This window comes from Hypanus sabinus, chromosome 21, assembly GCF_030144855.1.
Source record: "Hypanus sabinus isolate sHypSab1 chromosome 21, sHypSab1.hap1, whole genome shotgun sequence".
Lineage (NCBI taxonomy): Eukaryota > Metazoa > Chordata > Chondrichthyes > Myliobatiformes > Dasyatidae > Hypanus > Hypanus sabinus.
In genome coordinates, this window is record NC_082726.1 from 38,002,725 (window position 1) to 38,017,430 (window position 14,706).

Consider the following 14,706-nt stretch of genomic DNA (forward strand, 5'->3'; position numbering starts at 1 on the left):
ATATAATTGACATTAGATGATTGAAAAGCCACTTGATGAAATTACAGGACTTTTAAAAATTCTTCATCCAACCCTCAGAGTCCAGGATGATTTGCTTCCACTGTACTTTTGTAGGTTTGCAGGTAGTTGATGAGATTGATGCAAGACCTACAAAATCTATCACAAGTGAGGCAGGAGTTGTTAGGTTGTTTGAGTGGGAGGATAGGTAATCTAGGATGTGGCATCATTCCTGCCTGTAGCCATTAAACTTTACAACTCCTCCCTCAGGTCAGACACCCTGAGCCAATAGGTTGGTCCTGGACTTATTTCTACTTGGCATAATTAACTTACTATTATTTAATTATTTATGGTTTTATACTGCTGTATTTCTATACTATTCTTGGTTGGTGCGGCTGTAACGAAACTCAATTTCCCTTGGGATCAATAAAGTATGTCTGTCTGTCTGTTTTTGAACTGGACTTGTGCATGTTCTCAAGAGAGACTTGTGGATCTCAAATACCATTTGAAATTATCCATCATGAGGTTAGGGATTCACATATGTCAGTGGTGATGATGCAGTTTCATAAAAGAGGATTTGATAACAACAGTCTTGCTCCTGGTGATCTCATTTTGTGATTGAGCTCAGAAAAGAGTGGCAGCTTTAAATGCTGGTGTTGGGTATGTGAACATGGCCTGGAGTGTAATGTTCAGTAATGTTGATGTTCACCTTAGGAACAGCACTGACAACAGTCTGCTGATCCAGCCAGTGGAATTGGAGGATTTGGCAGAGACTACGTTGATGGTATCTCTCTACTGTTATTGCGATGCCTGCTTTATATAGTCCTTGTTCTGGAACTATGCAAGAGGGCATAGATCACTGCCAGTCAGTACCCCTTGAGAATGATGGGTTTCAGTTGCTGGATCTTCAAACACACTTTTATTCAGAGGGCAAACATCTGGAGATGGTGTTTCATCATCATGGCCTGCCTTCATTGTGGAATTACTTACTGCAAGATAGGGAGCATGATTGTTATTAGAGAAGGTCTTGTGGTTGGGAAGGCAGTGTTGTGTAGATGTTTATTGTAAGGCTGTTTCTTTATTAAGCTTCATTGAAATAGTTGTTGATGAATTGGGGCATTGGCTTGTGCTCCTGGATAAGCTTCATCTCTATACTCCAGCTCAGTGACTGAAGTTGGAATGCTTTTAGTTCTGAAGTGATTGTGAATAGGCTGAACAGTTTTCCATTTGCTATTGCAAATTAGGTTATCTCCAATGGGAAACTGTGAGAAGCACTGATAAAGCAATGGGCTAACAATGCAACTTGTTCCACACAAGTCAACACCAAGTCCAGACTGGTGTGGATCTATTAGGTAGATTACAACACACATGCCATTATGTGTGTAGATATGATGTACAATTTCAGAGGACAACACAAGCAGTCAGTTACGCTTTACAGTCCTGTTGTTTGGTCAAATGCTTTTGTGACATCAGTAGAATGGCCATGTACCATTACTAACTCTGCTAGCTAGATTTTCTTAGAGTTGTCATGCAATGAAAATTGTGTCTGATGGGATTTCACAGCCTCGGAATATTCTAACAAGTACATTTTACAGACTAATGCAAATATTTACAAACATTTGTAAGTTGAAAATTTAGTTCAAAATAACCTCTAGACCAAAAATTTTCCCACCATCTTTGCTTGGTTGAGCTGTTTAAGACAAAAATAATTTTTTAAAAAATTATAATTCTGAGATTTGAATGAATACTCCAGGGAGATATTCCAATGCTCTTCTTATTGGCTTCACTCCACTGACTTTCCATCTCATCTCTGCATCTGGATCCTAGACTTCCTGACTAGGAGATCTCAGTTAATCTGGATCGGGAGAAGCATCTCCAACACCATCACACTGAGCACGGGGGCCCCCCAGGGCTGTGTGCTCAGTCCACTGCTGTTCACTCTGCTGACCCACGACTGTGCTGCAACACACAGCTCGAACCACATCATCAAGTTTGCCGATGACACGACCGTGGTGGGTCTCATCAGCAAGAACAATGAGTCAGCTTACAGAGAGGAGGTGCAACAGCTAACTGACTGGTGCAGAGTCAACAACCTGTCTCTGAAGTTGAACAAAACAGAAGAGATGGTTGTTGACTTCAGGAGGGCACAGAGTGACCACTCTCCGCTGAACATCGATGGCTCCTCGGTAGAGATCGTTAAGAGCACCAAATTTCTTGGTGTTCATCTGTGAAGATTCTCACCTGGTCCCTCAACACCAGCTCCATAGCAAAGAAAGCCCAGCAGCGTCTCTACTTTCTGTGAAGGCTGAGGAAAGTCCATCTCCCAGCCCCATCCTCATCACATTCTACAGGGGTTGTATTGAGAGTATCCTGAGCAGCTACATCGCTGCCTGGTTTGGAAATTGCACCATCTCAGATCGCAAGACCCTGCAGCAGATAGTGAGGCCAGCTGAGAAGATCATTGGGGTCTCTGTTCCCGTCATTATGGACATATACACAACACGCTGCATCCGCAAAGCAAACAGCATTATGAAGGACACACACCCGTCATACAACCTCTTCTCCCTCCTGCCATCTGGGGAAAAAGCACCAAAGCATGCGGGCTCTCACGACCAGACTATGTAACAGTTTCTTCCCCCAAGCTATCAGACTCCTCAATACCCAGAGCCTGGACTGACACCTTACTGCCCTATTCTCTTGTTTATTATTTATTCTGTTACGTACCCCGTAACTGGGTCACTTACCAGCAAAGATAGAGAGGTCCATTGAAGTCTGATGGTACTATTTTTGACAGTATTTATTGATAAAAATACACAAAAATATCAATGCAAACATACAGATAATATACGTTGTCAATACTAAATCTAAAAGCACAGGTATAATAATAACCAATAAGAAATAGCTCTATCGTTGTCTAGGGGATAATGTATTGTTCGATGGAAATATAAAAGTCACTCAAGTTCATTCAAGTTGCAGCTTTTTGGTTGGAGAGAAAGACGAAGGTTTATCTTGCCCATTCCTTTTATGATGTCAATCCTTCGAGAGTCGTTGGGGACTGATCTCCCTTTTGTGGTTAGCTAAAGCCGTGCTCCCGTGGTAAAGACCCACCAATTCCAAGGCAAATGGAAAAGGACGCACGTGGGCTTTTCCACCGGCTTTCGCTATTATGCTGTTACAGGAGTTCCAGCATTTCTTCTGGTGCATCTGAAGGGGCTGTTCCCCAGACCCTCTTTTATCCTGACTCACAGGGTCTCAGATGTCAATCAGGTTGGGATGATGCAATCCCTCCACCAACCCCCCCCCCCCCCCTTCGATTCATTGTCTGGGGACTTCGATGCATCGTCCAGTATTCGATACACAATTCCGTCTCCAAGAGACAATAGCCATTATCAATGGTTCCGCCTTTCGGAGGCCAGGACACATTCCAAACTCTTTGTGGATCCTGCATGTCTTTCTCTCATTTCCTGGTCCCCTGACCTGACTTAATAGTGATCTTGTGATTCTCAAAAAAGGAGGGGGCCACGGACGTAACAATTGTAATGCCTGCACTGTTTTGTGCGCTTTATGCAGTTCTGGGTAGGTCTGTAGTCTAGTGTAGCTTTCTTCTGTGTTGTTTTTTTTTTACGTAGTTCAGTCTAGTTTTTGTACTGTGTCATGTAACACCATGGTCCTGAAAAAAAACTGTCTCATTTTTACTATGTACTGTACCAGCAGTTATGGTCGAAATGACAATAAAAGTGACTTGACTTGACTCATCTGCCTATCTACTGTTCTTACTCAACAACAGATTGAATCTTCCTTTCAACACATCAATACTTCGATCTATATTTGCTTAGTCAAAAAAAAACATACTTAATTGATATCCCAGTCCCTTCATGGCTTTACCTCAGGCTGTTCACTTTTCATCTCTACTCTCCTCAGCTCCTCCAAATCTATGTCCATAAGGTGTAACTGGCAGAAGACCTACTAGGAACTGGGAGATGCAGAGAGAAGAGAATTAGAGGAACCAAGGACAGTAGAGATGAAAGGTGAATAGTCTCTAAGAAACCTTGCCTCCTCTGTCCATGTCAATTACTAGGACATTGCTTCAACTCACCCTTTGCGAAGTTCTAGAATAAGAATCAGAAGCAGCAGTAGGTCACTCTGCCCCTCCTGCCTGATCCACATTCAATGAAATCATGGCTGATTTTATTAAATTTCCATACCACTTCCTCTTACTAATTTGCAATTCTTAATTCCCTGATCTGTGTCTTTTTAATCTCTCCATCCTCAATAGAAAGACACAAGAGATTGTACAATCCAACATTCTACCTTCTGTAAATCTGTAGCTACAGTGCCTTGTAAAACCATTCCACCCCAACCCTTTGTTCACATAAATGAGTGTTATACCCAATTTTTATCAATTTAAGTGAGGATTTTTGTTTGTGAATCACATTCTCCTCCCCCCCCCCACAGTAGAGCCCCAAAACAGGGAAAATTGTAAAGCATGAAAAACTAAAAATTTGAAAATTGAAATGTCAGCAGCTCCTAAGTATTTATCCCCTTTGCTCCATACTCAGTTCAGCCATCTCTCGTAGCTATTGCAGCCAAGCATCTTTTTGGCTAAGTCTCCATTGGCTTTCCACAATGTGCTGGAGCAAGATTTGCCCATTTTTTTCCTTGCAAAATTGTTCAAGCTGTGCCAGGTTAGTTGGGGAACTGCAGTGGATGGCAATCTTGAGGTGCTGCCAGGGATGTCAAAAGGGTTAAGGTCAGGACTCTGACTGGGCCAGTCAGGGACATCAATTTGCTTCATTTGAAGCCACTGCATGATTGCTCTGGCAGCATACTTTGGGTCATTGTATTGCAGAAAGATGAACTTCCTCCCCAGCTTAAGCAAGCTCTCTAGCAGAGGCTAGCCACTTTTTATCCAGTGTTATGAAGGATGAACAACTCTGATGGGCCAAAGGGTGCAGAGTTGCCCATGTCCCCTCCCCTGGGAGAATCACAAACTGTTACCATTGCCAGGCTGCTAACAAGAGAGTAAGAGAGGCAAAAGAAAACAGGCCAGGACATCTGTAGCTGATAACAGCCTGAGAGAGATATGTTTATCCACCATGTTATGACTCCCGAAAGACTTATGGCTGCGGAGAGGGCTGTTTACGTGGTACCATCCTGCTCATTAAAATTCCTCAGTGGACAGCCGGAGTGGGCTGGTTTGTTGGGCTAAGCCATTCAAAACTGATTGACACCTGAGACACCATGAGTGGGGATAAAAGTGAAGTCTGGGGTGACACCCCTCAGACACACCAGGAGACACACTAGTGAGCATCAGAAACCCATGCGAAAGTGTGGGGCATCGGAGACCGAACGAAGGATCGGTCAATTTTAACTCAGTGGTTTTAGCAAGGCCGGTAGGGGCTTGTGTATGTGTCCACCCTTGCCTGGGTGACGAGTCCATCACAGAAGAATGGTCTAGCTAAAGGACACGGGTCATGCTTCAATGGCCACAAAAACACATCGACGGATCAAGACCATAAAGGAAGGTTTGCAAGACAATAGCTGTCACTGTTCGATCGTCCTCTCTCTCTCTCTCCAACAATTATAACACATTGACCAACAACTACCTCAGCCTGCATGAACTGAACTGTATATTTCCATGTGACAATTCATTATCCCCTAGACAATGATAGAGCTTGTTTATTATTATACCCACACTTTTCGGTTTAGTAATGCTAACGTGTATTATCTGTATATTTGCATTGATATTGTTTTGTATATTTTACTAATAAACACTGTTGAAAATAATACCACCAGACTCCAACGGATACTTCTATCTTTGCTGGTAAGACACCCAGTTATGGGGTACATAACAAATTGGGGGCTCATCCGGGATTTGACACCTAATTTGGGGGGGGGGGGCACTGAATCGGGCTATACATCCAGACTTTGATCTAGTTGAGTGGGTAACCAGACTGGAAACCAGAAAAGATGGATATAGACAGTTTTTTTTAGAAAATCCGACTTTGAAGGCGCTGGAGGATGCCAAAAAGACGGATTAGGTGAATAGTGCGAAACAATTAAATCTCACAGAGGTGAAATCATCAATGAAAAAGTGGGAGATACAGAGGGCCATAGCCCAGTATTATATGGACAAGGATGTATTTTCTGCTGGGGTATTGGATCTGTTCCCGGAAAAGAAAAGAGTTGTTGGGATGGTTCAGTTAGAGTTGGAAAAATTAAGGTTGGACGTGGAACAGAAGAAAAGGGAGTATGAGCTCCAGCTAAAGGAGTTAGAGGTGAAAAGGGAGAAGGAAAGAGCTGAGCTAGTGGCAAAAAGGGTGAAGGAACAAGCTGACAGGGAGGAAAAGGAGAAACAGAGGCAGCATGAGCTGGACATGGAGAAGTTAGGGACAGGGAACGGGGAAGAGTCCAAGGGGCAGACCGAGAGGAGAAGCTTAATGTTAGTAGGGAGTTTAAGTTAGTACCTCCGTTCGAGGAGACAGATGTTGACAGTTACTTCTTGTATTTTGAAAAGGTGGCAGTGAATCAGAAGTAGCCCAGAGATCAGTGGGTGGCATTGTAACAAAGTGTATTAAAAGGGAAGGCTCAATGGGCAAATGCGGCATTGTCCATGGACGTGTCTGAGGACTATGAGGAAATAAAGCAGGCTATCCTTCGGACCTATGAGTTGGTACCTGAGGCATATAGACAAAAGTTCAGAGATTTAAAGAAAGTGTGGAATCAGACGTATGCAGAGTTTGCCTATGAAAAGGGTGTGCTCTTGGATCGTTGGTGTGCTGCAGAAAAGGTGGAGGAGGATTTCCATCGTTTCAGAGAGTTAATTCTGATTGAGGAATTTAAAGGTTGTGTTTCGGATAATATCTGGATGTATCTAAACGAGAAACTGAATAAGTCTATATCGGAATTTGCCAGGTTCGCAGATGAAAATGCCCTAACCCACAGGACAAAGTTTTCCTCAAATAAGAGTTACCAGAAAGGTAGTAGGGACGGTAAAGAAAGTCCACTGGCTAAGGTAGAGAATAAGCTGGGAGCTAGTGGTAAAGATAAGGAGGAGGAAAAGCAGGCTGGCAGGAAAGTTCCTGCCTTGACCTGTTATAATTGTGGAAAGGTTGGTCATATTGCATCTAAGTGCTTTGCTCCGAAGAAGGAAACAGGAAAAGGAAAAATGGCAGTCCCTACAGGGTGTATTGAGTCGACGAGAAAGGCCAAGGTAGATAAAATATGAGAGGGGCGAGAGAAATTTATTTCAGAAGGGACAGTGTCTGTGAAAGAGGGAGAAACCCCAGTTCCAGTGAGAATCTGGAGAGATACTGGGGCTGATCAGTCATTCATCCTAAGTAAAGTGCTAGATTGTGGTCCTGAGACTGGAGAGGTAGTTTTAAGAGGTATTGGAAAAAGGACAGAAGCCGTGCCTTTGCATAGGATCATTATAAATTGTGACCTGGTATCTGGACCAGTTGAAATAGGGGTGCGGTCAGAATTACCGAGAGACGGCGTGGACGTCCTTCTTGGTAGTGATTTAGCAGGTGGTGAGGTGGGTTCAGCAGTGGAACTGACAAGCAAGCCTGTGAGTGCTGAGGACCCACCCCTGGATTCTAAGATCTATCCCCCATGCGTGATCACTCGCAGCATGTCGAGAAAGGTGGCTGAGAAAGAGGACAGTTTAAATGAGTCCAGTGTTGATTTGGCTGAGACGTTTTTACCGACCCTGTACCAAGAGGGGTTAGGGGATGGTAAAGCAGAGAATAGGGAGGTGGAAGAGTGTAAAGGAGAGGAGATAGACCTACCCTTAGCCAAGAAAGAATTTATAGAGGCACAGAGTAAAGATGAGAAACAGATAAGGCAGTTAGAAGGTCCATGGTTAGACATGGATGATCTGTCTGGCTTGACAGAGCAGTTTGAAGAAGTTGAAAATTTTAAATGTGTTCCCAATAATGATATAAGGGCAGTCCTAGATTAAAAGAATGCCATTACCTTGAAGGAGTCTGCTGGGTTAGCAGATGAAGTTGTTTTAACCCGTAGGGTTGAGTTTACTCTGGATGGGAGTTGCCCAGAGAGTAACTGGGAGGATCAGGAGAACTTAGATGTTGAAAAAGGGACTGGTATGGAAAGCCTGGAAGAGGTAGATGTCCTGTTTGAGTGTGTTCAAGATGTGGATGCATATGGTACTGAACCTAGTGTTGAAGCTCAGAAAGAGTCTGAGGTATCTGATTTAGTTGAAAAGGAATGCTGTCCTTTTGGGTCAGATGGACTTTGTTCAGTGAAGAAAGGGTTAACTTTGGTACCAGTAGAGTGAGAATTCTCAGTTGTTTGTGTTAGAAGGTGTGTTAAAAGTTAGTGAGGAAATGAAAGCTGGTGATGTGAATATTATTGAAGGAGAAGGAAAAGGTGTTGTTCCTAAATTGAATAAAGAAAATTTAAAGTCTGAATTGGTTTTAGAAGCAGTAACCAGGCTGAAGGAACAATGGCTTGTTAACAAGGTGCCTGTGAATCAATTACAGTTTGTTTCGGAATGTAAAGATAAACAATTTGCTGATGTTATTCAAGGATGTGATTTGGAGGGACAGAATCAAAAGTGTTGTTTTGACAAAGAGGGATCACTTGCAGATGTTAAACTGAAAACTAATAGAATGAAGTGTCCTGAAGATAAAATTAGTGACTTGCTCAAAAATAAAGAATTGTGTGGAAGTTCAGAAAATGGGCTAAGTTTGGAAAACATTGGTGATAAGATAACTCCTATGAAAGGAGTATGTGAAGGCCTATTCCACACTGGTGAGCAAGCTAACCACGTGAGAGTTAAGTGCAAGAGGAGTAAAGGTTGACAAAATGCCACAGCAGCTGGTTTTGAGGGAATTTGTCAAAGCATGTGAAAGATAACAATACCATGGAAGATTGACTATTAAGTTTAAAATTAAAATAAAGATTAGTATTTGCACAAACTTCTGTAATGTACCACAGTATAATCACACATGTATTAGTTCACATTTTGTAATATACACTTAAGCTAAGATCATAACCCTTTAGTATTTTTTTTGCTGACGAAAGAGAAAAAATAGGAGGTTATTAAATTGGAGTCTGATGCTACAGGAATTTATTAAGATACAAGATATTAAGATAAAGCATATTAAAGGAAGTGGCAATGTAATCACTGACTGCTTATCTAGATGCTAAGTTGAATGTATATCTGTATTGTTCTGTAGTTAAAAACCCTTCTGTATTTTGTTAGATTCTGTAATTCTGTAAGATGCTGTATTAGTTAATTTTCCCTTTGGTGAAAATTCTTAGAAGGATGGGGGTGTTACGAAGGATGAACAACTCTGATGGGCCAAAGGGTGCAGAGTTGCCCATGACCCCTCCCCTGGGAGAATCACAAACTGTTACCATTGCCAGGCTGCTAACGAGAGAGTAAGAGAGGCAAAAGAAAACAGGCCAGGACATCTGTAACTGACAACAGCCTGAGAGAGAGTTATGTGCATCCACCATGTTATGACTCCTGAAAGACTTATGGCTGCGGAGAGGGCTGTTTATGTGGTACCATCCTGCTCATTAAAATTCCTCAGTGGATAGCCAGAGTGGGCTGGTTTGATGGGCTAAGCCATTCAAAACTGATTGACACCTGAGACGCCGTGAGTGGGGATAAAAGTGAGGTCTGGGATAACACCCCTCAGACACAGCAAGAGACGCACCAGGAGACACACTAGTAAGCATCAGAAACCCACGAGAAAGCGTGGGGCATCGGAGACCGAACGAAGGATCGGTCAATTTTAACTCACAGTGGTTATAGCAAGGCCGGTGGGGGCTTATGTGTGTGTCCACCCTTGCCTGGATGACGAGTCCACCACGGAAGAAAGGTCTAGCTAAAGGACAGAGGGATCATGCTTCAATGGCCACAAAAACACATCGACGGATCAAGATCGTAAAGGAAGGTTTGCAAGACAATAGCTGTCACTGTTTGTTCGTCCTCTCTCTCTCTTGCTCTCTCTCTCTCTCTCTCTCTCCAACAATTACAACACATTGACTAACAGCTACCTCAGCCTGCATGAACTGAACTGAACTTTTTATTTCCATGTGACAATTCATTATCCCCTAGACAACGATAGAGCTTGTTTATTATTGATTATTATTATACCCACACTTTTAGGTTTAGTATTGCTAACGTGTATTATCTGTATACTTGCATTGATATTGTTTTGTATATTTTACTAATAAACTGTTGAAAATAGTACCACCAGACTCCAACGGATACTTCTATCTTTGCTGGTACGACACCCAGTTACGGGGTACGTAACACCAGGATCTCTCTGCACTTAGCAGCATTCATCTTCCCATAATTTCTGACCAGAGTTCCATTCCTTTTGCTGAAAAACATCCCATAGCATGATGCTACCTCTACCATACTTTACAGTAGGGATGGTGTTAACTGGCTGATGTGCAGCATTAGATTTACATCACACATACCACTTAGTGTAGAGGCCAAAAAGTTCCAGTTCAGTGTCACCAATCATAGGCCTTCTGTACAGTATCTTCTAAGTGATGCTTTGTAAAGTCTTTACGGGGGAGGATAGGCTTTGTTTTTTGCCAGGGCTTCTTCCTTGCCTCTCTTCCATAAATACCCATTTTGTGCAAGGCCTTAGAGATTGTGGAGCCATGAACTTCATCTCCAGTTGCAGCCTATGACTTCTGGTGCTCACACAGAGTGACTGTTGGCATCAGAGTAGTTGTTCTTACAAGTGCCATTCTTCTCCAGTGACTAAGTTTAGAGGGGTGGCCTGACCTAGGCAGTGTGGCTGTGGTTTCGTATTTTTCCCACTTTTTTAACTAAGGACTGCACTGAGCTCTGAGGTATGTTCAGTGTCTTTGAAGTGGTTTTGTATCTTTCTTCAGATTTGAGTTTTTCTATTATCATTTCCCTGACTTGTGTTGAATAGTCCTTTGTCTTCAATAGACAGTCGGTGCAGGAGTAGGCCATTTGGCCCTTCTAGCCAGCACCGCCATTCACTGCGATCATGGCTGATCATACACAATCAGTACCCTGTTCCTGCCCTCTCCCCACATCCCTTGACCCCGCTATCTATAAGAGCTCTATCTAACTCTCTCTTGAATGCATCCAGAGACTTGGCCTCCACCGCCTTCTGGGGCAGAGCATTCCACATATCCACCACTCTCTGGGTGAAAAAGTTTTTCCGCATCTCTGTTCTAAATGGCCTACCCCTTATTCTTAAACTGTGGCCTCTAGTTCTGGACTCACCCATCAGCGGGAACATGCTTCCAGTCTCCAGCGTGTCCAATCCCTTAATAATCTTATATGTCTCAATCAGATCCCCTCTCTTTCTTCTAAATTCCAGTGTATACAAGCCCAGTCACTCCAATCTTTCAACATATGACAGTCCCACCATTCTGGGAATTAACCTTGTAAACCTACGCTGCACTCCCTCAATAGCAAGAATGTCCTTCCTCAAATTTGGAGACCAAAACTGCACACAATACTCCAGGTGGGATCTCACCAGGGCCCTGTACAGCTGCAGAAGGACCTCTTTACTCCTATACTCAATTCCTTTTGTTATAAAGGCCAGCATGCCATTAGCTTTCTTCACTGCCTGCTGTACCTGCATGCTTGCTTTCATTGACTGATGTACAAGAACACCTAGATCTTGTTGTACTTCCCCTTTTCCTAACTTGACTCCATTTAGATAGTAATCTGCCTTCATTTTGGTTTGGTCTGCTGAAAATCTTCCATACTGTTGGAGCTTACAGGGAGAGGGGGTATTTGTTCAGGTGATTCTCTAATTTTCTACATCAATAAATTGGGTAAGTTGGTAAGATAATATACAGTATTGTACCTGAGGAACGTTAGTGTAGTAATTACAAAGGGAATTAATACATTTTCAGCCTCACAATTTTAGTTGTAATTTTTAGTAAATTGTTGACAGGTTTTGGAATTTTTCTTTTGAGTAATGCATAATGTTTTGTACATTAGCTCAGATAACCTACTTCAACATATTTAGAATTGGGAAATTGACACAGTAAAATGTGAAAATAATGTTGGGGCCGAATACTTTTTCAAGGCACTGTGATACTAAACTCTGCTTCTAGTATCCCATCATTCACCCATCATCTAGTTCATAATGTTAAATAGTCTTTGATTTTAGAAATATCAATTCGAGTTCCCCACTTCCCACATTGGGCATCTCATCCAACCATTTACAGATACTTGCGCTTTTAAATTTTTAGCCATTTGAGCATCCACAGTTTTAATCACCCCATATGGAAATTACTGAACAAGTATATAATGTAGATAGTCCTTCTCACTAGTATTTAACTGACATCCATTCTACCACCAGGTACCAAAAGAGCTCCATTGTTTTCATGGCAGCTGGACTCATTGATGTAATGGTAATATTTGCACTACTGTTCCAATTTCCTGTCCACTGTCTCCTGCACAAACATTACCAACTAATAACCTAAACAATCAGTGTCATCATTAGGATTTTTCATATACACATGCATATTATTTGAATTACTGAATGTATTTTTTAAACATATTATGAAATGTCACCAAAGACCATTGCAAATTTATAAAGATGTACATTGGAGAGCATTCTGATTTGCTGTCTCACAGCCTGGTAAGAAGCTTCAATCCACAGATTCACAAGAGGCTGCAGAAGGTTGGGGAGAAGGTACAGGATCGATGCACACTCAGTATTTTAAGAACAGCTTCTTTTTCTCTGCCATCAGATTTCTGAGTTGTCCATAAACTCATGAATACCACCCTGTTACTTGTCCTTTGCATTATTTATTTTTTGTAACTTACAGCTTTTGACATTGCACCATACTGCTGTTGTAAAGCAAATTTGATGGCATATGTCAGTGGTAATAAACCTGATTCTAATTTGACTGTAAACTCAAGTTAAATGAGCTTTGTTTACATATATTTGTTTATAGGATAGGGCAGTGCCAGCTTTTTACAATTGATCTTGAAACAGCAATTACGAGTTTAGCATTTCTGGTGCGGAATCAGTGGCAAATTATTAATAAATAAGTTGGGTTTTTAAACAGTAATGCAGCAGTTTCATGGTCATCTTTACTGATATCAGTTTTCAAATTCATATTTACATAACTGCAGGTGCTCTGCAATTTATAAATCATTTGAATTACAAATGTTTTCTATGACTTCATTGACTCAGGACATATATCCTTGGTTATGCTTTTTGCTTTAGCAAATAGGACACAACTCGCTACATGAGAATTCCAATAATATATTTTGTCCAGCTCTATCAATTATGAAATATTCACCAAGTGAAGTGTTTTTTGAAACAGTATCCCTTTCGTAAATCGAAGAATAGTTATAATAGAATTTAAATTTTGCTACTGTGTAAGATTCAAGTTTCAGGCCTCCAGATACTAATGCATTATCTTAACCAGTGTTGTTGTATCCATAATATAATCCATTCTAAAGACCTCAAAAGTGGTCTCAACTTTTATAATGCAATTCTCTTCAACACTGAGGAGGATGAACAATTGAAATTGGAACAATTACTTTGCCTGAGGATTCTACTTAAAACATTGTATTTGTAGCTTTGCAATTAGCAAATCCATTTCAGGTTAATTTTATTTCACAAGAATCCAAATAACAAAAAAAATATTCACTATATACAAGCATATACAAATGCTAATCAATTTCAACGGTCCACCAACTCATACATAAATGTTATTACAGCATGCCAGTTATAGTAAATCCAGTATTTATTCCTGCAAATAACATTTAAATTATGAGCTATTATTCACTAAGCTCAAAAAGCCTCAACTTCCAATTATAGGGACGAAGGCAACTTCACAGGATCTCCAAAACAGAGAAAGTAATCTTACACGACTCCGATAAATAAAAGTTAAATTTTAAAAAAAAAAGAATTTCATTAATGCTTACCGACATGGCTTCATAAAGCTTACTTGCAAAATAGCCAGCTGGACTCTTAGCATATTGAACTGCAGTGAACAGAAGTGAAAAAGCATAATCAGTACCATGAAAATATACAGACTAAACAAATATGCCTTTTGTACAAAGTTTGGAGTGTATGTGGCATCTCTTTGTGTAACTTTATATTCTATAGCAGGATTGGGGATTGGCAAAGATCAGTAAATATAATCAAAAGATTTACAGCCTAAATTGACAAGGATTGGAGAAGTCCAGATGCATGCTAGCCTTAGAGAGCTTCAGTGATTAGAGAGGGAGAAAGAATTTGAAGCAACATATGGGCAAGGTAATATTTGAAGTTATTGGAACCAAGGAGTTATTGATTAAACGAAAAACAGTGGAATTTTCCAGTGATGATTTTTTTCTTACAGAGGATAGACAATAGGCTAGCATACGAAAAAATCAAGTTGAGAGGTAATAAAGGTGATGAGGTGAAGCAAGACCAAATCACACATTTTCTTGTTATAGATTTAAGAATTGGTGGCCTTAGTGATGGCACAGATGAATGGTCAGATTGTCATCCTGAGACCAAATACAATGCTGAAGTTATAAAGAGCCTAGTTCAGTTTCAGTCAATTGCTGTCAGGAACGATGGAGTCGATGTGTTCAGTTGATGACAAAAAGACAAGGATTTTGGCCTTCCCAATACTTAGAAGAAAATTTCTGCTAATTCCTACTGGATGTTAAAGATCTACCTTCCTGCAAAGACACAGTCCTGTGGATCACAATTTTAT

The 14,706-nt window shown here is 41.1% G+C and overlaps 1 protein-coding gene across 1 annotated transcript in view; it reads right to left on the minus strand.

Moving 5' to 3' along the window:
* The window catches only part of LOC132378975 (annexin A4-like), a 56,675-nt gene that overhangs the window by 3,116 nt on the left and 38,853 nt on the right, over positions 1-14,706 (minus strand). Inside the window, exon 10 of the mRNA XM_059946376.1 lies at positions 13,925-13,983. Coding sequence (XP_059802359.1) covers positions 13,925-13,983 — 59 coding nt within the window. The remainder of the gene's footprint in view (positions 1-13,924; positions 13,984-14,706) is intronic.